This window comes from Gopherus flavomarginatus, chromosome 1, assembly GCF_025201925.1.
Source record: "Gopherus flavomarginatus isolate rGopFla2 chromosome 1, rGopFla2.mat.asm, whole genome shotgun sequence".
NCBI lineage: Eukaryota > Metazoa > Chordata > Testudines > Testudinidae > Gopherus > Gopherus flavomarginatus.
This window is the reverse complement of record NC_066617.1, coordinates 1,325,127-1,346,413: the sequence shown is the minus strand read 5'-3', so window position 1 is coordinate 1,346,413 and position 21,287 is coordinate 1,325,127. Positions and strand designations below refer to the sequence as shown.

General features: G+C 50.3%; 1 protein-coding gene across 1 annotated transcript in view; it reads right to left on the bottom strand.

Moving 5' to 3' along the window:
• Positions 1 to 228: 228 nt before the first annotated feature.
• SHANK3 (SH3 and multiple ankyrin repeat domains 3) overlaps positions 229 to 21,287 on the bottom strand; it is a 673,138-nt gene continuing 652,079 nt past the window's right edge. Inside the window, exon 24 of the mRNA XM_050953559.1 lies at positions 229 to 772. Coding sequence (XP_050809516.1) covers positions 229 to 772 — 544 coding nt within the window. The remainder of the gene's footprint in view (positions 773 to 21,287) is intronic.

Genomic DNA, 21,287 nt, shown 5'->3' with positions numbered 1-21,287 from the left:
AGTAGGGGCTGAGCATGTGTTCGTGTGTGTGCATGTGCGTGTGTCCATGTGTGTTTGTGCACACCTGGGGCTCTGGGTGTATGGAGTGAGTGGGCGCTCCTCAGCTCTTCGCCCTTCAGTGCAGTGGTCAGAATAGAAAGAGAATCAAATTGGTTTTATTCGTCTAGTAGAAATGCCCCCCTTCCCCCATAAGTTGGCTCTGGAAGAGGCCAGCACTGCCTAGGATGGTCAACTGTCTACCAGCTGTTTGAGTGCTCGCTCAATGTTCATGCGGTGCCCTACACGTGTCACCCCCAACTCCACAAAGTCCTCCTTGGTGAGAGCAGGTAAGTGTGTGCCCTCAATCTCATTGTCCTCAAACTTGTCTCGATGCTCCACCAAATTGATGCTTTCCAGCCAGTCCCCTACATCGTATTTGTTCCACAGGTGGAGGGGTTTCTGCATGAAGGGCCGCGGTGGGTGCAGAGTGTGCAGGGGAGGCCCAGGAGAGGGCGAGGGGGATGGGGAGCGGCTCCGAGCACTCACGCTCCGCACCACAAAGCGCACCTCCTTGGGCTCATGCGGGATGGAGAGGCTGGAAGATTTGAGGATGGTGGGAGGTGTCAATCCATAGGGCCGCACGGTGCTGAGAGGGTCTGTCCTATCCAGGGCAGGCTTCACTGGACTGGGAGTACGTCGGGTTACAGGGTAGCGGCTGCCAGGTCGAACTGTGTAGGTGGTTCCGGAGCTCCGCTGGGAAATGGTGCTGAGTTCTCCTAAACTACTGAAAAGTCTGTGGAAAGAGAGATACAGGGAGAGAGAGAGAGAGAGAGGGAGAGAGAGAGCAAAGGGCAGGGGTGAGGTGGCGCTCCCGAGACACAAGAACATACAGATACAGTATACATGGGGGAAGCAGCCAGCTGCTGGAGAACAGGGTCAGCCTGGGACTGGAGGAGTAGTTCTATGTAGCAGTCAAGGGGATGCTATTCTTGGGGTAGCATCAAGCCTGGAGTGTTTTAGCCAAGATTCTCGGGAAAGCCCTGAAGAGCAGTTTCCGGAGGAAGTATCATAGGTGTCTGCAAGTCTCCACATCCTGCTCGAACGCAGCCCAGGTGCAATAACTCTTGATGCCTGTGGAGATCCACCAGGTAGGCCCTGATGCTCCCTACATACACATGCAGAGCTTCTGCAGCTTGTTAACCTGACTCCTGCATTACACCGTGGTCACAGGCTGAGACAACTCGAGCCTCCTCACCACACAGCCTGTCATCTCTGCAGCTTCCCCTGCCAACGATGTAAATCTGCCTTTGACATGGCATCCCACCACGCTATCAGAAAGTAACAGAAACCTCCTGCGCACACTCTGCCATCTCAGAGGGCAGAGCCAAGCCTGGGAGAAGATGGACCCAGCTGGGGTTGTATCAGGGGTATCATGGGCTGTGAATGGGAGTAAAGCTCCTGCACGGTGAGGTGGTATCGAGCAGGGTGCGAGTCACCAGGGGGAAGTGAGACAGCTAAGTACTGGGGCTCAGGTATGTAGGGTACAAGTTGCACACAAGGTATTTTGACTGTTTCTCTTGGCCCATTAATGCAGGGTGTGAGGTCGTCCGTGTGGGTAATGCGTGAATGAGGGGCATGGACAGAGCAAGCGGAGCATGCCTCCTGCTCCTCTAGAAGCTGTGAGGTTTACATGACACTGAAGGCTACACTGCGTGCTATAGTCAAGGCCTCTTCTTTTAAGAATGTTTTTCTTTCCTGCTTGTGTTTATTCCCTCCCTCCTCCTAGGTGGCTATTTGTGGTGGGTGGGTGGAACCAGAGAAGGTTCACTTCTCTTGCTGTACACACTCCAGGCTCTGCGCCAGACTCACGAGGAAAGGCCAGTTCTCGCATTGCCAAAGGTACAGGTTGTGAATCAATGTGGCACAGCTCTGAATGTTCCTGTGAAGGAAATCATGGCAGATTGATTCTGCTTTGAGGGTCCCTGAGCAGAGAAGCAAGGCCTCACTGGCTCAGCTCCTGGTCCCCATGTTGGCTAGCTTGCTGCCACTGCCATGGGTCCAGGTAGCCTCATGCCAGGTAGCTCGACTTCACAGGTGGGTCCAGAGATCCTCAGGCTGGGTAGGTTGGTACCCCTGGGATGGGTCGAGACATCCCTCAGCTGGATCCTTGGCTCCACGAGCTCAGGTCTGGGTATCTCAATATCATGGAGCATGGCCCACCAGATAGAATGGGTGAAATGCAATGCAATTACAGCTGTTTAACACCACCAGGTAGTTCTACGCCTCCTGCTGCGGTGGGCGGGTAGTGAGCAACCGCACATGACATCTGCCTGGGTGGGGGCAGAGCTTGGTGCTGGGGGTAGAAAACCAGCCACCTCTATCCAGGATTAACCTTGGGATCAGAATAATTTGTGCAAGCATTAAAGAGAGTATTTAAACTGAAACACTAACATCCTGGGACTGAAGAATGGTCTGTGCAGTGCACTGAGGTCTGTTTTGGTGGCCCCAGGAGAGGCTCAATGAATAGTCACTGCACAATAACAGAGCTGATTGTCAGTTCTTGTCAGATGTTCCCATTCCACTAAAAGCTGTACCAGGTCACTAACGGGGAGTGGGGCAGATGCAAGAGTGCACCTGGGGCTGGAATCAGAGTTCAGAGAGGTGATCAAAGTCACCCCATGGCTCTGTTTCTGTGCTCCACGGACACAAAACATAACAGCTAATCCTGGGATGAAATGCTAAAGGATGGAGTGAGGGTGAACGTAGCTAGGCCATGGTGCTTCCTTCACTACCCAATCTTCTTTGAGAAACAGATGCACCTTTGTGTGATGTGGATGAAGCAGCCTCTTTAACACAGCTATAGGGATGGGAGACTGTGCAGGCCTGCAGCCAATCCAGCTGAAGGGCAGAATTAATAGCCTGGGGCTCTTAGGACAGAGCCCCCCTTTGGTCACAGCCACTGTGCAGCTCGTTCTGATGCTGTGTGACATTTTACCCTTCCCGTCTCTCTGTTGCTGCCTGGGCAATTCTAGCTTTGGCTTCTTGGTTGGAAAGAGCAGTCACTCACCTGCCCCTGGGGGTATCAGAGCAGACTGGGATATCTCTGTGTAAAGCACCACGGGCTGGAACCTTCTGGACAGCTGTGACCATTGGGGTCCCCACATACACTCCCTCAACACTAGAGTTGGCAAATAACTTGAGTTTTTAGTTCAGTGGCCGAATGGAAAAATTCCCCCCAAAATTCATTTCATGTTAACCCCAAATGACAATTTTCCAGTTTTTCTTGCCAAAACAACCCCCCAATAAATAAATATATAAACAAACAAACAAATAAAATAGTTTAGAGTTGAATGAAATATTTTGTTCAACCCAAAATTAAATGTTTCATTTTTGAGTTTTTTGTTTGCTTTTGTTGAGTTTTTCTCATCAAATCTAGCTAATTTTCTAAACAAAACATCATTTCAAAATAAAAATGTTTTTGTTTTTCCAGGATTCCCTCCTGCTACCCATTTTTTTCCAGCTGAAAGTATTTGCTGAATTGAACCGGAATTCATGAAGAGTTTTGGTTGACCAAGAACTGCATTTTTGGCAAATAATTTGCCATAACAATTTTGCCCAGTTCTACTCAGCCTTTCACAAGGCCTGGTGGTTCCCACCTCTCAGTTCCTTTCACTTTGAATCTAGGAGATGCTGCAACAATGTGGTGGGTGGAGATCTGGGCTGTTGAGTTACTCAAAGAGCCACAGTTACTGGTGGGCAAACGTATGTTCTGAGGTGAGCACTGTCGGCACACATCCACGCTCTGGGGACACTGATATGCAGTACCAAATCCCCAGAGAGAAGGGTGTGAGAAGAGGAGTCATTCAAAAGCGATTGCAGGATTGCTCTCCCAAATTGGCATCAGACCTGGAGGCCAGGCCATGAGACTGATGCTGTGTAAGGGGATGGGTGGAGCTCCAGCTGGCAGTGCTGCTTATCTCCACCACAGAAATGTTTTGCAGACGTGAGGCAGGCCAGGGAGAACGAGCTCTACTACCTTCATCCTCAGGGAATACCATGTGCTGGGAGTGAGTGGGAGGCCATGTGGCTAGCCACTACGGCTTGGAGTTAGCAGGCTCTCCAGCCTAATGCTATTGGTATGAGGTATGCAGTCTTTGGAAACAAGTAAGATAGGGCCTGATTCTCCCACCACAGGATAGGAGAGATTCCCACTGACTTTAATTCAGGTGGAAGAAAAGGGCCTGTAGGAGCCAGCCTCCAAAAGGTTGCAAAGGAGCATCAGCTTAGTGAAAACTAAGTGTAAGAGTCATGAGGGACCTGAATTCCATACAGCTGGGAAGAGCCTGGCTAACCTGTTTAAGAATCATTTTACAGGAGGGTGTCCAAACACAGGTTCCTTGACCGGAATCATGGTGAGCTGACACAGTTGTGTCCTATTAATGAACTCAAGAGGCTCAATCCAGATTTCTTCAAAAGTAACAAATAATCCAGGATGTTAGGGACAGATGCCGAGACTGGAGTGCTGAGCTTTTAACCAGTTCAGTGAGAAAACCTTTTCCCACTTAGCTTAGTAAGACTTTCCAGTCACTGTTTTCTTTACTCTCCAGCAGGTGCTTTCATACCTGCAATAAGTAATCCTCAACTCCTCTTATCAAGATTGCATTAACCATGCTGCCAGTTGCCAAGATTTCAGGTCTAGGTGAGGACATGCACCAACCAATTGCTGAGGTATGGGGAGATGCGAATTCCCTGCCTTCTTATGTGATCTGTCACGAAAACTTGGTGCAGTGTAAAGACAAAATGTTGAACTTTGTAGTTATAAGTATCAGAGGGGTAGCCGTGTTAGTCTGGATCTGTAAAAAGTGACGAAGAGTCCTGTGGCACCTTATAGACTAACAGATGAATTGGAGCATGAGCTTTTGTGGGTGAATATCCACTTCGTCGGATACATGTCGATTAAGTGGGTATTCACCCATGAAAGCTCATGCTCCAATATGTCTGTTAGTCTATAAGGTGCCTGAGGACTCTTTGTCGCTTTTTGTAGTTATAGTGATCTCACTGTAGCAAAGGTGAGGGTGAGCGGAGGCCAGTGGATTTAGGGAAGGGGTTGTCCTCTTAGGTCCATACGGGGATGAAGGCATCCTGGCATCTCCGAGCTGAGAAAATAATGGGCATAGTAATCTCCCTCCCTGACACTGCTGGGCTGAAGTCTCACTTCTGCTGCTCCCCGCCTGAAGGAGGGTGGTGACTGAGCCTCAGAACATTCTCACAAGAGTTATCCCTGAAAAGTGAGGGCAAAAGGGAGTGGTTTGGGGCAGAATTGAATGGAAAAAAGCATTTCTGGGTGATCTGCAAAAACCCATTCACTGCATGCTGCCAACGGTTTTCAAAAGAGACAGGAAAGATGAAGAAATTCACTGGAACCAGTCAGAAGCTTTCAGATAATCTCTGTCACAAATGATGAGAGTCCAGAAGTGGAAGGAGAAGTCACTGTTTTCTGTCTGAGATTTAGATCTTGCTGCAAGGTTTTCCTCTGGTGGTTTGTAGATGGAGGAGGCTGGGGTTGCCTCTGACATTGGAAGGATGTACCCTACTGTCAGGATGCTTCCTGAAGAATGCTTGATAAATGCCCAAAGATCACAAAGTTGAACCAGTCTAACCCTGCAGGAATTGAAAAACTCCGGCCCTCCAAAGGTTAGTATTCTCTGCAGACAGCAAACCTGCAGGATGACTTTGCCACTGCGGTCATGCTGCTCTCTGCATAGTAACAGCAGTAGCAACAGATGGAGCTGCTTTATCTGAAGTGTTAAGAGCTGCCTTCAGGGAATGTTGGGCCATCCTTTGTCCTTCAATGGCCTTCTGCAAAGTGATCTGAAAGGAGGGTCATCTGATCCCACATTAGGGAATCATTACGGGGGTAGTGGTGCCTGATGATTTCCACCTTTAGCGGAGGAGTTGGTGAACAAGAGCGCTTACATCCAAGGTGTTCTAATTGTCTCACAACCTTCTCCTGGGAGTGGGCTTTGGGGAATCCCCGTGGGCCAGCACTCCCATTGGAGAGGGCAGATCTGACACTCATGTTTACCCTCTCTCACAATGCAAGAACCAGGGGATACACAATGACACTGAAAGGCAACACATTTAAAACTGATACAAGGAAATATTTTGTTTTTAATACACAAGGAGTAAGATGTTCAAAAGGCCCCACATGCCTCAGCCTTTGTGTGGCTGGCAGCAAGGGTGACCAGTGGCTACTGGTGGGACTGAAGGCTCTGGAAGAATAGTTGGAGAGAAGCTTCTACTTGCATAGACTGAAGACTAACCTGAACATGAAGAAGGCAAAAACCTTCCACTACTTGCCATGCCATTCTCCATAACCATGACTCCTTTGGAGCAGACTACACCAAGATTCCTCTCCTCCAAGGACTCAGCTAGCTGAGTGTCAAACGGGTCTGTTGTAATCACAGGTTCTGGGAACCAGAAACCCAGCACCACTCAGAAGGGTCCTTGATTCAACCCAGCTCATCACTTATCACAGTCCAAACTGGGAATGGCCCAAGAGAAAAAAGACATGTCAGATATAGGATGTCTTATGGCAGATATTTACTGCCTAGTCCCTACTCAGAGCCACTGCCTAGACATACACACGGCAGGGGCTACAAAGTCCCAAGAACACAAACCGATGGTGGTCAGCAAACAGACAGCAGTCTATGCTGTTATGACTGATGAAGCTCACAATGCAGCCTGCATTGAGACCTGGCAGGATGACACCGAGCCCCAAGCCAGCCCCTCTTGTCACCTCCAGGCTGCTGAGCCCATCACAAGCCACGAAAGTGCAGGGGGGCAGGTGGAACAGGATTCTTCTCCTCCAACTTTAGATCCAAAAGAGAGACAGGTAAAACCAAATCATTTAAATTCACCCACCCAACGGTAGAAACCAGAAACACAGTGAATGCTGACTTAGTTCTTAGGTACAGGCTGCCAAAGGCTGCATGGCTCATAAAGGCCCTGATTGTGACCTTGGTAATGAAACACCCATGGCTTGTTGCCTTGGGGGACTTCTACATCCACATCAACAAGGCATCAGATGCAAAACCTCCCAAATTTATTTCATTGCTTGCTTTCTTAGGACTCTGGCAGGTCATCACCCGCCCATACAGCTGGTCACATCCTACACCTGCTCTTTGGATGAGATGTTGATATAGAGAGTGTCAGAGGCTACATCTTCACTATCCGCCGTATCGGTGGGTAGCAATTGATTGCTTGGGGATCGATATATCGCGTCTCATTTAGATGCAATATATCGATCCCCGAACGCACTTATACCAATTCCAGAACTCCACCAACCCCAACGGAGTTGCGGAGTCGACATGGGGAGCCGCAGACATCGATCCCGAGCTGTGAGGACGGTAATTCGATCTTAGATACTTCGACTTGTTGCGTATCTGAGATCGATTTTCCCCCGTAGTGTAGACCAGCCCAGAGGCTAGTCCGTTTCTTGCACATTCACGCTGTGGTCTGAGCTCTCACAGATCTATGGAACTCAAAAGGTCCACAATTCTGGCTTATCCACAGAGGCTCATTGACCCTTCCAAATTAAAGGGCATGCAGAAAACCGGCCACACTTCCCCACCAGGCCAAAGACGGGTACATATGGCAAGGAGTGGTGCATTACAACGGCTTATGCTAACCTCAAACACCACCATGCTGGCACCCAACAGGCCCTCCTTCCCATGGCAGATCCCCCTGGTTTTCCACCACCTTGTACATGACATTGTCAGCCCTGAGGGAACTACAACTAGAACAGAGTCTCCTCAGCAACATAGAAATTGCCTGACTAGTTCAGTAACCAGCATTAGCTGCTTCAGAGGAGGTCTGAGAATCCCCCAGTAGCAGATATGGGATAATCTGATCCCCAGGAAGCTCTCATTATGATCTCCAATCATTAGAGTTTTAAGCCCTAAAGCACAGAGTTATGCACCCCTGCCACAATGTGTTAGAAATAGCTGCTCTACCAATGGCTAGTCCTGTTAGCCATAGAAACGCTCAATCCATTTTGGAACCTCACTAAATTCTTGACCTCACTGACAGTGAGAATTATATGCACAATAAAGAAAAAAAGAAAGAAAAGAAAGAAAAAAAATAGAAAACTCAGTGAAACAAAACGCTGTCGAAACAACCCACTCAACTGCACACAAATTCTCTCCCTGGGGAGAGGATGAGAGGGAATCAGCCACATGTGACAGGAGTTAATCACGTTGCTTAAAGCATGCTGGAAAGTGCTCAGAGACCATGGTGATGAGGTTGGCATAAGAACCTTTCTAAAACAGACACACGGTGGCAATGAGTTCCACTGTTTAATCATGCGTTGTGAAGAACTATTTCATCTATTATGAACTTGCCACCTTTTCATTTCATTGCATGCCCCCTTTTTTGTGCTATGTGACAAGAACAGAAGTTCCCAGTCTCTCGTCTCTAAACCATTTAGTATTTCATATATGTTTAATGGTACCCCATCTCATTCGTCTCCTCTGTAAAGTAACATCTAAATCTTTTCAATCTCTCTCTGAGAGTTTTTCCAGGCTTTGATCATTCTGATCACTCTTCTCTCACCCTCCTCCAGTTCTACACAGTTTAATGAAATTCCACTTGCTTAACCCAACCTGCATTCAGCATCTCTCTTTGTGAACAATGCATGGTGGCAGCACCTGAGCAGTGCGTTCTCTGCAGTGGAGCAGCTGCCAGTGCGAACCAGGGACCTCAGCTTGCAAACAGGGGCAGCACAGCACCTGGAGAGGCCAGCATGGCCTGGGGAAGCAGCATGAGGGTGGCAAAGGGGACTTCAGGCCCAAATTCACTGGACTGGGCACTATGAAGATGCCAACAGCCACTGTCCACAACTGATGACATGTTGCCTGCACTTTCCAATGCCAGCATCTTCATGGTCTGTGAGGGGAGGAATGGCGCAGACACCTGGATAAGAGCCCAGCATGCTGACACCCTTTGCAACAGCAGTAGGTGGCTATAGATGGCTGTACATGCAGATGGGCACAAGCCCAGCACCAGAGGTGTTCCAGAGAAACACCAAATGAGGGAAGGACGGCCCAGGTTGAAAATAACTGCAGATGACATCCCCTTGCAGGAGAAGGGAGCAATGGTACAGAAGCTAAATGAGACCATGACAGAAAACTACAACCTTTTCTACAACTAGGCAGGGACAAGAATGTAAAACTGATCCCAGAAAACAAATCATTTCACACAGCGAGAAGTGATGTACATGCAACGCTTGCTCACAACAAGGAGGCTGAAAGCAGATCCCAGCAAGACCAAGGCAGTCAGAGACACAGCAGCTTCACTGGATGTGAAAGGGAGACAGCACTTCACAGGACTGAGAAATGTTCTGTCCAGGAGTAGAGGATATACATCAGCAGGCAGGATTTTGAGTGGAACTGTGCAGTTCCCCACCAGCAAACATTTGACACGCTGCCACATATTGTATCAGATGCCCCTGTCCTGAAATACAATCAGCCAGGAGAGCCATTCTCTGAGACCATCTCATTGGTGAGGGTGTGATAGCAGCAAGGGAACGGGGCAGTGGGAATTACCTGGTTCCACCTGATTCTCTCATGCCATCTGAAGTACTACCTAGAAATACAAAGACAGGCCTGACAGAGAACTGCAGGCAGGGCAATGTGTGTTAGGAAGGGAGCAAGGAAGTTCCAACCTGGCTGTTTGGTGGCTAGAAAGAGAAGGGGTAGTGGTAGGCCATGTGGCTATATAACCTCTGCTAGAACATTTGGTAGAACAAGATAGGGTGTATGCATCCCCAACAGTCACAGCTTCCCAGAGGCTTTGGTGCAAGTGCATCCCCAGAGCGGGTCCTGTGCTGACACGTTACTTAACGGAAAAAGACGGTTACTCACCTTTGTAACTGTTGTTCTTCGAGATGTGTTGCTCATATCCATTCCAGTTAGGTGTGTGCGCGCCGCGTGCACGTTCGTCGGAGAAACTTTTACCCTAGCAACACTCGGTGGGCCAGCAGGTCGCCCCCTGGAACGACGCCGGTATGGCGCCTGATATATACCCCTGCTGGCCCGCCCGCTCCTCAGTTCCTTCTTGCCGGCTACTCCGACAGAGGGGAAGGAGGGCGGGTGTGGAATGGATATGAGCAACGCATCTCGAAGAACAACAGTTACAAAGGTGAGTAACCGTCTTTTCTTCTTCAAGTGCTTGCTCATATCCATTCCAATTAGGTGATTCCCAAGCCTTACCTAGGCGGTGGGGTCGGAGCGAGACGTTGCAGACTGTAAAACCGCTGCACCGAAAGCGGCATCGTCTCTAGCTTGCTGGACCAGCGCATAGTGTGATGCGAAGGTGTGTACAGAAGACCATGTGGCCGCACGGCAGATTTCCTGTATGGGGACGTGAGCCAAAAATGCGGCCGACGAAGCTTGAGCCCTGGTAGAATGGGTCGTAAGGGGCCCCGTTAGCACACGGGCCAAGTCGTAGCATGTCCTGATGCAGGACGTGACCCAGGATGCGATACGCTGGGAGGAGATTGCCATGCCTCTCATTCATTCCGCTACTGCCACAAACAATTGTGGTGAACGTCGGAAGGGTTTAGTTCTCTCAATGTAGAACGCGAGGGCCCTTCGGACATCCAAGGAGTGGAGCCGTTGCTCTCTTCGGGATGAATGCGGCTTCGGGTAAAAGACTGGCAGGAAGACGTCTTGGTTAATATGGAAGGCGGAGACGACCTTAGGGAGGAACGCCGGGTGCGGTCGCAGCTGTACCTTGTCCTTATGGAACACCGTGTACGGAGGGTCCACGGTCAGAGCCCGAAGCTCCGAGACTCGCCAAGCCGACGTGATAGCGACTAGGAAGGCCACCTTCCAGGACAGGTACAGCAGCGAGCATGTGGCTAAGGGTTCGAAGGGGGACGCCATGAGCCTGGTCAGGACAAGGTTCAGGTCCCAAGTAGGGGCAGGCCGTTTGACCTGAGGGTATAGTCGCTCCAGGCCCTTGATAAACCTAGACACCATCCGGTGAGAAAACACGGACTTGCCAGCCTCGCCTGGATGGAAGGTGGATATAGCCGCGAGGTGGACGCGCAGAGAGGAGATCGCCAAGCCCTGCTGCTTGAGAGACCACACGTAGTCCAGAATGGTGGGGACTAGCACGGCGAGTGGGTCGTGGCCGTGCTGGCTACACCAGCAGCAGAAGCGTTTCCATTTCGCTAGGTAGGTTGACCGCGTGGAAGGCTTCCTGCTGCCCAACAACACTTGTTGTACTGCATTGGAACAGCGCAACTCAGACTGGCTTAGCCAGCCAGGAGCCATGCAGACAGATGGAGGGATTGTAGATCCGGATGGCGCATCCTGCCGAAGTCCTGTGTGATCACGTCCGGCCAAAGAGGTAGGGCAATCGGATTCGCCAGGGACAGATCGAGCAGCATGGTGTACCAAGGCTGCCGCGGCCACGCCGGAGCGATCAGGATGAGGCGGGCCTTGTCTCTCCGGACCTTGATCAGGACTCGGTGGACGAGAGGGAAGGGTGGAAAGGCGTAGCAAAGACGACCCGTCCACGGAATGAGGAACGCGTCCGACAGGGAGCCCAGGGAGCGATCCTGTGGAGAGCAGAACACCTGGCATTTTCTGTTCAATCTGGAGGTGAACAGACCTATCTGGGGAAACCCCCACCTTCGGAAAACGACATAGAGGACGTCCGGACGGATGGACCATTCGTGGGACAGGAAGGATCTGCTCAGGTGATCCTCAAGGGTGTTCCGCACTCCCGGGAGAAAGGAGGCCACTAGATGAATAGAGTGGGCTATGCAAAAGTCCCACAGACGTATTGCTTCCTGACACAGCGGGGAGGACCGGGTCCCGCCCTGCTTGTTGATGTAATACATGGCTGTTGTGTTGTCCGTGAATACCGCAACACAACGGCCGTGCAAATGGCGTTGGAATGTCTGGCATGCTAGGTGAACTGCCCATAGCTCCCGCACATTGATGTGAAGAGTCAACTCTCTCTGTGACCATAGACCCTGTGTACGCAGGGTCCCCAGGTGCGCGCCCCAGCCCAGCGATGACGCGTCCGTTGTCAGGGACACTGAGGGCTGAGGGGCGTGAAACGGTAGGCCCGCACACACTTGGGAGGGCGTTGTCCACCAGCCTAGGGAACCTAGAACAATCGGTGGAATCGTTACGATTGTATGTATGGCATCCCTGCCTGGTCGATAGACCGACGCGAGCCAGGTCTGCAGCGGACGCATGCGGAGTCTTGCATGTCTGGTGACGAAGGTGCATGTGGCCATGTGCCCCAGGAGAGCGAGGCATGTTCGAGCAGACGTGGTCGGGAAGGCCTGCAGGCTTGTGACCATGGACACTATGGCTTGGAATCGGTGCCGGGGGAGGCTGGCCGTCGCGAGGTTGGAGTCCAGCACTGCCCCGATGAACTCTATGCTCTGCGTAGGCACCAGAGTGGACTTGTCCGGGTTGATGGTCAGACCTAGGCTCGCAAACAGCTCCCTGATGATGGTGATGTGCCCGGTCACCTGCGCCTCCGACGTGCCTCGAATGAGCCAGTCGTCGAGTTAAGGGAAGACATGGATACGACGACGGCGCAGGGCAGCGGCGACGACCGCCATACACTTGGTGAATACCCGGGGGGCCGAGGAGAGCCCAAAGGGGAGGACTGTGAACTGGTAGTGGTCCTGATTTACCACAAAGCGAAGATACCGCCTGTGCGGGGGAAAGATCACAATGTGGAAGTATGCATCCTTTATGTCGAGAGCGGCGTACCAATCTCCGGGATCCAAGGAGGGAATGATGGTTCCTAAGGTTACCATGCGGAACTTGAACTTTTTGATGAATTTGTTCAGTCCTCGCAGGTCCAGGATGGGTGGAAGGCCCCCTTTTGACTTGGGGATTAAGAAGTACCGGGAATAAAACTCCTTGCCCCTTAGCTCCCTTGGCACCTCCTCTATAGCTCCAATGAGCAGGAGCTTGTGAACCTCCTGGAGGATAAGTTGCTCGTGAGAGGGGTCCCTGAAGAGGGACGAGGAGGGAGGATGGGGGAGGGAGAAATAAACTGAAGATGGTAACCAAACTGCACCGTGCGCAGGACCCAACGATCCGAGGTTAGCTGGGACCATGACGGCAGGAAGGGGCGGAGGCGGTTGAGGAAATGAAGTGGATCCAGGGAAGGGATTGGTAAGCTGCTCTCAGGCGCACCTTCAAAAGTTTGCCTTGGGTCCCTGCGGTGGCTTGTCGGACCCGGAAGTATTACCCCTTTGAGGACCTGGTTGACGTCTACGGTTCGGCCGACCTCGCCTCTGGTTGAAATCTTGTCTGGGGCGAGGCGAGGGGTAAGTGCGCTGATGATAGGGCCGGAATGGCCTTCTCTGAGTCTGCGGCGTGTGCATTCCCAGTGAACACATGATGACTCGGTTATCCTTCAGGCTCTGTAGCCTGGGATCTGTCTTTTCAGAGAAAAGGCCCTGCCCATCGAATGGCAGGTCCTGAATCGTGTACTGTAGCTCCGGCGGTAGTCCGGAAGACTGCAGTCACGATATATGGCGCATGGCTACGCCCGATGCCAGTGTTCTTGCTGCCGAATCTGCGGCATCTAAGGACGCTTGTAGGGAGGTCCTGGCGACCCTCCTGCCCTCTTCCAGGAGAGATGAAAATTCCTGGCGTGAGTCCTGAGGAAGCAGCTCCGTAAATTTGCCGACAGCCTCCCAGGTGTTGTGGCTGTAACGGCTCAGGAGGGCTTGCTGGTTCGCCACATGGAGCTGAAGGCCTCCCGCGGAGTACACCTTGCGGCCCAGGAAGTCCATGCGCCTGGCTTCCCTGGATTTTGGCGCAGGAGCTTGTTGGCCGTGGCGTTCCCGCTCACTGACTGACTGTACCACCAAGGAGCAGGGAGCGGGGTGTACACAGAGGTACTCATACCCCTTGGATGGTACCATATATTTCCTTTCCACTCCGCGGGCAGTGGGTGGAATGGAGGCCAGAGACTGCCAGATGGTGTCCGCCTTCGCCTGGATCGACTTGATGAAGGGGAGGGCTACCCTGGTCAGTGCCTCCACAGAAAGGATGCTTACCACTGGGTTCTTCACTTCCGGGACTTCCTCGACAGGAAGGTTTATGTTCTGGGCAACTCGCCTCAGAAGGTCCTGGTGTGCCCGGAGATCAATCGGCGGGGGCCCTGATGAAGATGTGCCCGCAACCGCCTCATCTGGGGACGAGAAAGAAGACACCCCAGGGAGGAGTGGTTCCTGAACTGAAGCCTCGTCCAGAGGGACCTCCACTTCCTGAGCATCCTGCTGCGCCAGGGGATCCATAGGGACTTCCTCCATACCTGAGGGGGGGGCCGGCTGACCGTGGCCTCCGGTGCCCGATGCTCCGATTGGCCGGAGCGAGCGGGGCCCGAAGGTTCGCCCTGGGCTTGGTTGTATGCCCAGGGCGTCCAAAAGGACCATTGTGGTGGTCCCTGGTCTGGGTGGACCTGCATATCTGAACCCCCGTAAGAGGCGCTGTCCATTTGGGAAGAAGTGGACGAGTGCCTTGAAGGCCATGGAGGAGCCGTCGATGACTGCGACAGGCCTCTGCGCACCCTGACGTCGCTGCGCGGTGCCGGCGAGCGGTACCGGGAGTCATGGTGGTACCTTGATCTGGACCGGGACCTGCTACTAGCTCGGTGCCGGGAGGTCGACCGGTGCCGTACGCTGCCGTGCCGGGATCAGCTGCGGTAGGAACGTCGGTGCCGCGATCTAGACCAGTGCCGAGAGTAGTACGACGGTGACCGGGATCTTGAACGGTGCCGCGAGTACGACCGGTGCCACAGGTAGCGGTCCCGGGACTGCGAGCGGCGTCTGGATCTCGAGCGGCGTCGTTGAGAGTGGTCCCTCGACCTGGAACGGGACCGATGCTCAGTAGTGCCCGGCGAATGCGGCTGCACCATGGCGGGCTTGCCCATCGATTGGAGAACCCGCACCGGCGGTGCCAGGTGTTGGGGCAGCTCGGGCTCTGTCATAACGATGAGGTCGCGTGCAACGGAGAAGGTCTCCGGCGTGGAGGGTGCGACGAGCTCAACCGCTGTTCTCACTGGGGAGCTGAGATGCACCGGACTCAACGGTCCCTGAGGAGCCGGAGTCGACGGTGCGACGAAGCTCGGTGCCGCGGTGGATGACGGTGCCGGGTGGTCAGGTTTGGAGGCACGCTCCGACTGCGGTGCAGTTGTAGGCACCGCAGGAGCCCTGTGCTTCTTGCTCCTCGGGGAGAGGGAGCGGTGTCGGCTAGGGTGCTGGGCTGGTGCCGAGCGGGAAGTCGAAGCCTTTGCCGGTGCCGGGCGGTCCGGAGCAGAGGCGACACTTGGCCCCGGTGCTGGAGTCGGTGCCGACGGTGGGGGAGTCAGCGCTGCCTCCATCAGGATCTGCTTCAGGCGACTGTCCCGCTCCTTCTTCGTTCGGGGCTTGAACGCCTTGCAGATCCGACACTTGTCCGCAAGGTGGTACTCGCCAAGGAACCTCAGGCAGGAGTGATGCGGATCTCCTGTGGGCATCGGCTGATGACAGGCCGCACAAGGCTTAAAGCCGGGTGAACCGGGCATGGGCCCCGGCACCGCGGGGAGGAAAATGGGCGAACCCCCGATCCTCTGTATAACTATTTACAAACTACACTTAAGTAACTTTATAACTACAACTATTACTATAATAACAGAACTATATACACTAAACTGCAGAAGAGTGAAACGCTAGGGAGGTGGAGGACAGCTATGCCGTGCTCCACAGTTCCAACGACCGACACAGCGGTAAGAAAGAACTGAGGAGTGGGTGGGCCGGCAGGGGTATATATCAGGCGCCATACCGGCGCCACTCCAGGGGGCGACCTGCCGGCCCACCGAGTGTTGCTAGGGTAAAAAGTCTCCGACGAACGTGCACGCGGCGCGCGCACACCTAACTGGAATGGATGTGAGCAACACATCTCGAAGAAGAACTAGAAGTTTCTTGTGCTGGAGTTGAATCATCAATTGCCCCAGTGTGAAGGATCATGGGTTCTGAACCTGGGTCTGCAGGTCCCCAGACCACAGCCACCATCCAGCAGCTTGCTAGTACCAGCAGCAAGTATGGGCTGGTAGAACATTGCTTATCATAGTCACTGCCCACAAAGCTCCCAATTGGAGGAGACATCTGGCTTCTCCAATTAGCTCGGACTCACTATATAAGACGGGAGGCACAGGAAGTTGTGTGAACAACTAGATGAATTCCTGGATGGCTGCTACATTGGAAGCTCCCTCTTGCCTGGCTCCTGGGCCTTACCCTATTCCTGATTTCTGCCTTCTTGTCCCATTCCTGACCACCTGACTTGTTCCAGACCATGCTCTACACCTCCTTCTTGGCTTGACTCCTGACTCGGTCTCTGCTTCCTAGCTTCTGACTCCTGCTCTGACAACCTACATCCCCGTCTATGACACCCAGCTGTATATTTATCTGTTCTCTGGAGCTTGTTTCCTTTGCTTATGGGCAGCCACTGTATCATCTTCAAGGTAGGTCAGGTGGTTCCCAAAGGGATGCATTTTGAGGGTTGTTATACTGATCCCTAGAGGAGCTGCATTATGTGGGCAGTTTGCTGGTCCTGGAAGAGGGCATACTGGTACCGAGAAGCTCCTGTGAGGGGGGGCAGTCAGATGGCCCTAGACAGGGGACTACAGTAGGAGGGTAGAACTGTACATTAAGGTTGAAAAACAGCTTCCATTCTAGCCTCCTTTTTTCACGTGCTAAGATACTTCTGAGAAATTTACCCAAGACACTGAGCTGAAACTCCTTGTTTGTGTCCAGTTTGTCTAGGGAGTTTCATTAAGATCCCTTTCTCTGCATTTGAGTTATAGGTGTGGAAAAATACACTTTTTGCTGCTTTGAAAATTCTAACCATCTCATGGAACACCCAAAATGGCCAAAGTCTGACTCCTGCAGTTGGCTCTAGTCCTTAGGAATGAGTAGACACTTCAGCTGATTTGAAAATAACGGTTTAAATAAAGCCAAACCGTGCACTGAGCACAGGCAATAGCTATTTTTCATTAAGCCAGGAGGTGCACACTCAATGGGAGACAGTTCAGAAAGTCAGCATGTTTCAAAGCTGGGTAACAGGAGGCAGCTGGTTTGCTTACATAAATGATTGCAAACGCAGCAAAGAGTCCTGTGGCACCTTAGAGACAGACGTATTGGAGCATGAGCTTCCGTGGGTTAATACTCACTTCGTCAGATGTATGCTCCAATTGGAGCTCATGCTCCAAAACGTCTGTTAGTCTACAAGGCACCACAGGACTCTTCGCTGCTTTTAGAGATCCAGACTAACACGGCTACCCCTTTGATAAATGATTGTAGCACTCAAGCTACTGGACTGATTTCCTTCAAGTCTGGCTTGTTTTGTAAATCTCACAGAGATGGATGTGCTAAGCCACGTATGGTTCTGATGTTTTAAAGTTATATGAGTCACATTCTGTTCTGAGTTACACTGGTGTAAATCTGAAGTAAATCCATTAACTTCAGTGGAATCAGTCTGGTTTTACATAGGTACAAGTGAGAGCAAAATTTTGCCCAGGAATGTTTTAACACTGCTGACAGTGGGGCACCTCACAGGGTGTAGTACAGTATTATAGACACGGATATGTGCAGGTCTGGAAATGTGTACCTAGTCTTCAGTATTAGCAGACACCTGGGACTCTGTGTTGACTGGTCCTGGTTGGTTTTAGAATTGGGCCTTTTTATTATTTTTTTTAAAGCTTCTATCTTTAAAAAACTTAAGAAATTAAATGCAAAAAGTTACAATAAGGCAATGTTAAGGCTGCACAGCTAAGCCGGAGTCAGGCAAAGCAAATGTTAAGGTTGAATATACAACCTGGACTCTGCCCCGTTATGATGATACACTATTTTACTTTTTTAAATATTAAGTAGAACTACATCTTCATAAAGTGCTTTATATATGAGCAATGCCTGCCTCCCACCTGTGCTGCTTATGGGAAGAGTCCTTGCTATACAGCCCCAGTTCAAAAAGTAAATGAAGGTTACTTACTTGTAACCAAGGTTCTTTGGGAGGGACTCTGCACATCTCCACTCTTGGGATATGCATCAACTGGAGCCGTTGAATGGTGCAGCCTTCTGCTAGTAGCAGAGCACTCACATGCCCCCTCCCACACCTCCCCTCAGTGAGCACGAGGCTAGAAAAGGAGGCATAGTGGCAGTTGCTGCCTCAATTCCTTTCACTGGTAGTGTAGAGCCATGAGGAGTTACAGCTCCGCAGAAGAGGGGAAGAAGGAGAAAGAGTGTGAATATGCAGAGTCCATCTTGAAGAATCTTGGTGACAAGTAAGTTACCTGCATTTCTCTGAGTGTCCTTTGCAAATTCCCATTCTCGGGACAGTGTAGTCAGTATATCCTGAAAGATGCATGGTGGGTAAGGAGTCCTAATTAGAACAAGGAAGGCAGTATCAAGCTACCTAACCGGGCATCTGATTGAGGTAAACATTTGTATTCAACTCCACAGGGCTGCTTTACAATTTTCAATTAGTGGGACATGCTTGAAACATGCAACAGAAGCAGCCATTGCTCTTGTGGAGTGTGCTCTCAGCAGAGCAAGGGAACCCATGAGGCATTTTTATCCCTTTTCTACTATACACAGTCTGACCCAGCGAGATCAGTTTGTGTGGAAATGGGATTTCATTTACAGGTATCCATGTATAAAAGAAAAGCTTGCATGAAGATCTAAAATCTATAGTCCTACTGAAATAGAAATGTAACAGTCTTAGCATCCAAACAGTGTAGCTTTGACTTGCCCTTATTTGAATGTAGTCTGGAAGAGTAATGGATTGACTGACAGGGAAATAAGAAATTATTTTTTGTATAAATTTTTTGGTGAGGATGAAGAACTACTTTATCTTTATGAAAAATTGTAACTGGAAGGTGAGTCATTAAGGCATGAAGTTCGCTAAACCTCCTGGCTGACATTATCGCTATAACAAATGCAGTTTAGTCAGAAGATGTAATAGAGAGCAAGAAGAGAAAGTTCGAAGGGTGGAGACAAGGTCTGCTAGCACTAAGTCCAGATCTCATGAGGGAACAGGCTGTCTCACAGGGGATAACGATTTAGCCTTTCAGAAACCTCAGTATCATCATGCAAGAATATAGATTGACTATCTACTGGTATATAAAAAGCCGCAACTGCAGCTAGATGTACCATGAGTGATGTACCAGATACACCCTTATTCTTCAGTAACAGCAAATACTTTAATATGGATTGAATAGGAGCCGACTCAGAATCAATAACCTTAACAGATACCCACAGTGAAAATCTTTTCCATTTTAAATGGTAACATTTCCTAGACCATCTTCTAGCGTTAAGTAAAACATGTACACCAATAGAGAGCAATTCTCTACTTCTGTCAGAGCCCTAGTGCCCACGCTGTTAGATGCAGTGAAAGTGGATCTAGGTGGTACTTTCCCATGCTGCTATCACAGAAGGTCTGGAGACACAGGTAAGCACCTGCAGTTCCCTTTGGAAAGAAGGAGCAAGTCCATGTACCACTGTTGTCTCAGCCATGCAGAGGTGATCAATATAATCCTTGCTGAGTCCTTCAACCTTCAAGGGAATGGTGGAGAAGCATACAGTAGATCTGCACCCCAACTGCGGAGGAATGCATCTATTCAAGGGCAGAAGTATATGCTCACTTTTTAACAAAAGCAATAGCACTTGGTGCTGAATTTTGTGGCAAGCAGGTCTATTTTTGGAGCACCCCAAAGAGAAAAAAATGTCCTGGATCACAATCTTGAAGAAGTACCATTCTTGCATCTGGGAAGAGTCTCTACTTTATTGGTCTGCTAACTGGTTGAATGATTGTGCCACATGCAAAGCAACTGGACAGTTCTGGTGAAGAATACACCAGTCATCAAAGCCTCCTTGCAAAGCAGTGAGGAGTAGGCTCCTCCCTGTTTGTACACATAGTACATTGCTGTCATAGTGTCCATGGCCATTTGAACCACAGATAGTTGCACCTGAGGGAGGAAAGATCTGAGCGCCAAATGAGTTGCTCTTCACTCCAGGACACTGATAGCCAGAGGGTCACCTTTATGATTCCAGAGAACTCTTGTTAAATGACTGCTGAGATGTTCACCCCATCCTGTTTTAGAGGCATCTGTTGTAATTATCATGAAAGGAGAGGAAAGGCTGACATTCATGCCCCCGCCGTACGTGTTCCTGGTTCATCCACCACAAAAGAGCTTTCTGGAAGCTTGTTGGAATGTTAAGTATTCGATTCATATCCTGTACTGCAGGTCTGAAGTTTCTTGCCAATCAGTGCTGAAGGGGAGGGTCTCATTCTTAGTCTTACGTAAGGGGTAACATATGTGGTGGTGCTATGAGACCCAGTAGGGAGAGGAAGAACTTTACATTCTGAGAAGGACTTTAAAGTAGAGACTGAATGGTAGATTTCATCTTCAGGAATTTCTCCTTTGGAAGGTAAGCTCTCGCCATTCTAGAGTCAAGTGCTCCTATGAAAAGGATATTTTGTGAGAAACGTCAATAGAGATTTCTTTTCGTTTATCAAAAATCTCAACCTTTCTAATGGAGAGCATGGAAATTGAGTGACTCCCTTCATTTCATCTTTGGCAGCTGCTTTTAGGAGCCAATCACTGAAATATGGTAAAATAAAAATCCCATCTTCTCAGAAAAGTTGCCAGTACAGATAGACACTTTGTAAAGGCTTGGGGTACAGCAGAAAAGTCAAAGGTGTGACACCCATCTTGGAAATGCCCTATGGCAAAATTAAAGTACTTCCCATGTAACGGGCTTATCAAAATATGAAAGTAAGATACTTTGAGATAGAGAGCAGCAAACCAATCTAAATAGGACAAGGAAAGGATAATGAATCCTAAAGTTAACTTTCTGATGTGAAACCTTTGGATCTATCGGTTTAGCCTCTTCAGATCCAGGACTGGACAAAGACCTCCATCTTTCTTAGGAATTAGGAAATAGCAGGAGTAGAAACCCCGATTTCTCAGATTTACTGGAATCTCTTCTATTACTTTCTTCCTTAGTGGAGCGTTGATTTTTGTTCTTAACACTGAATTGGAAGAGGGATCCTGACAGGGCAGATTGGTATGGAGGGAGATTCTCAAACTGGATCATACAACTGTGTTTCATAGTGTCCAAAACTATAGTGCCCAAATGGCATAAACATTCACCAACGGTTAGGGGGAGAGAATTAAGGCTGGGTTTGTGGCTCTCCATCTTCATGTCAAACCTGAAGTTT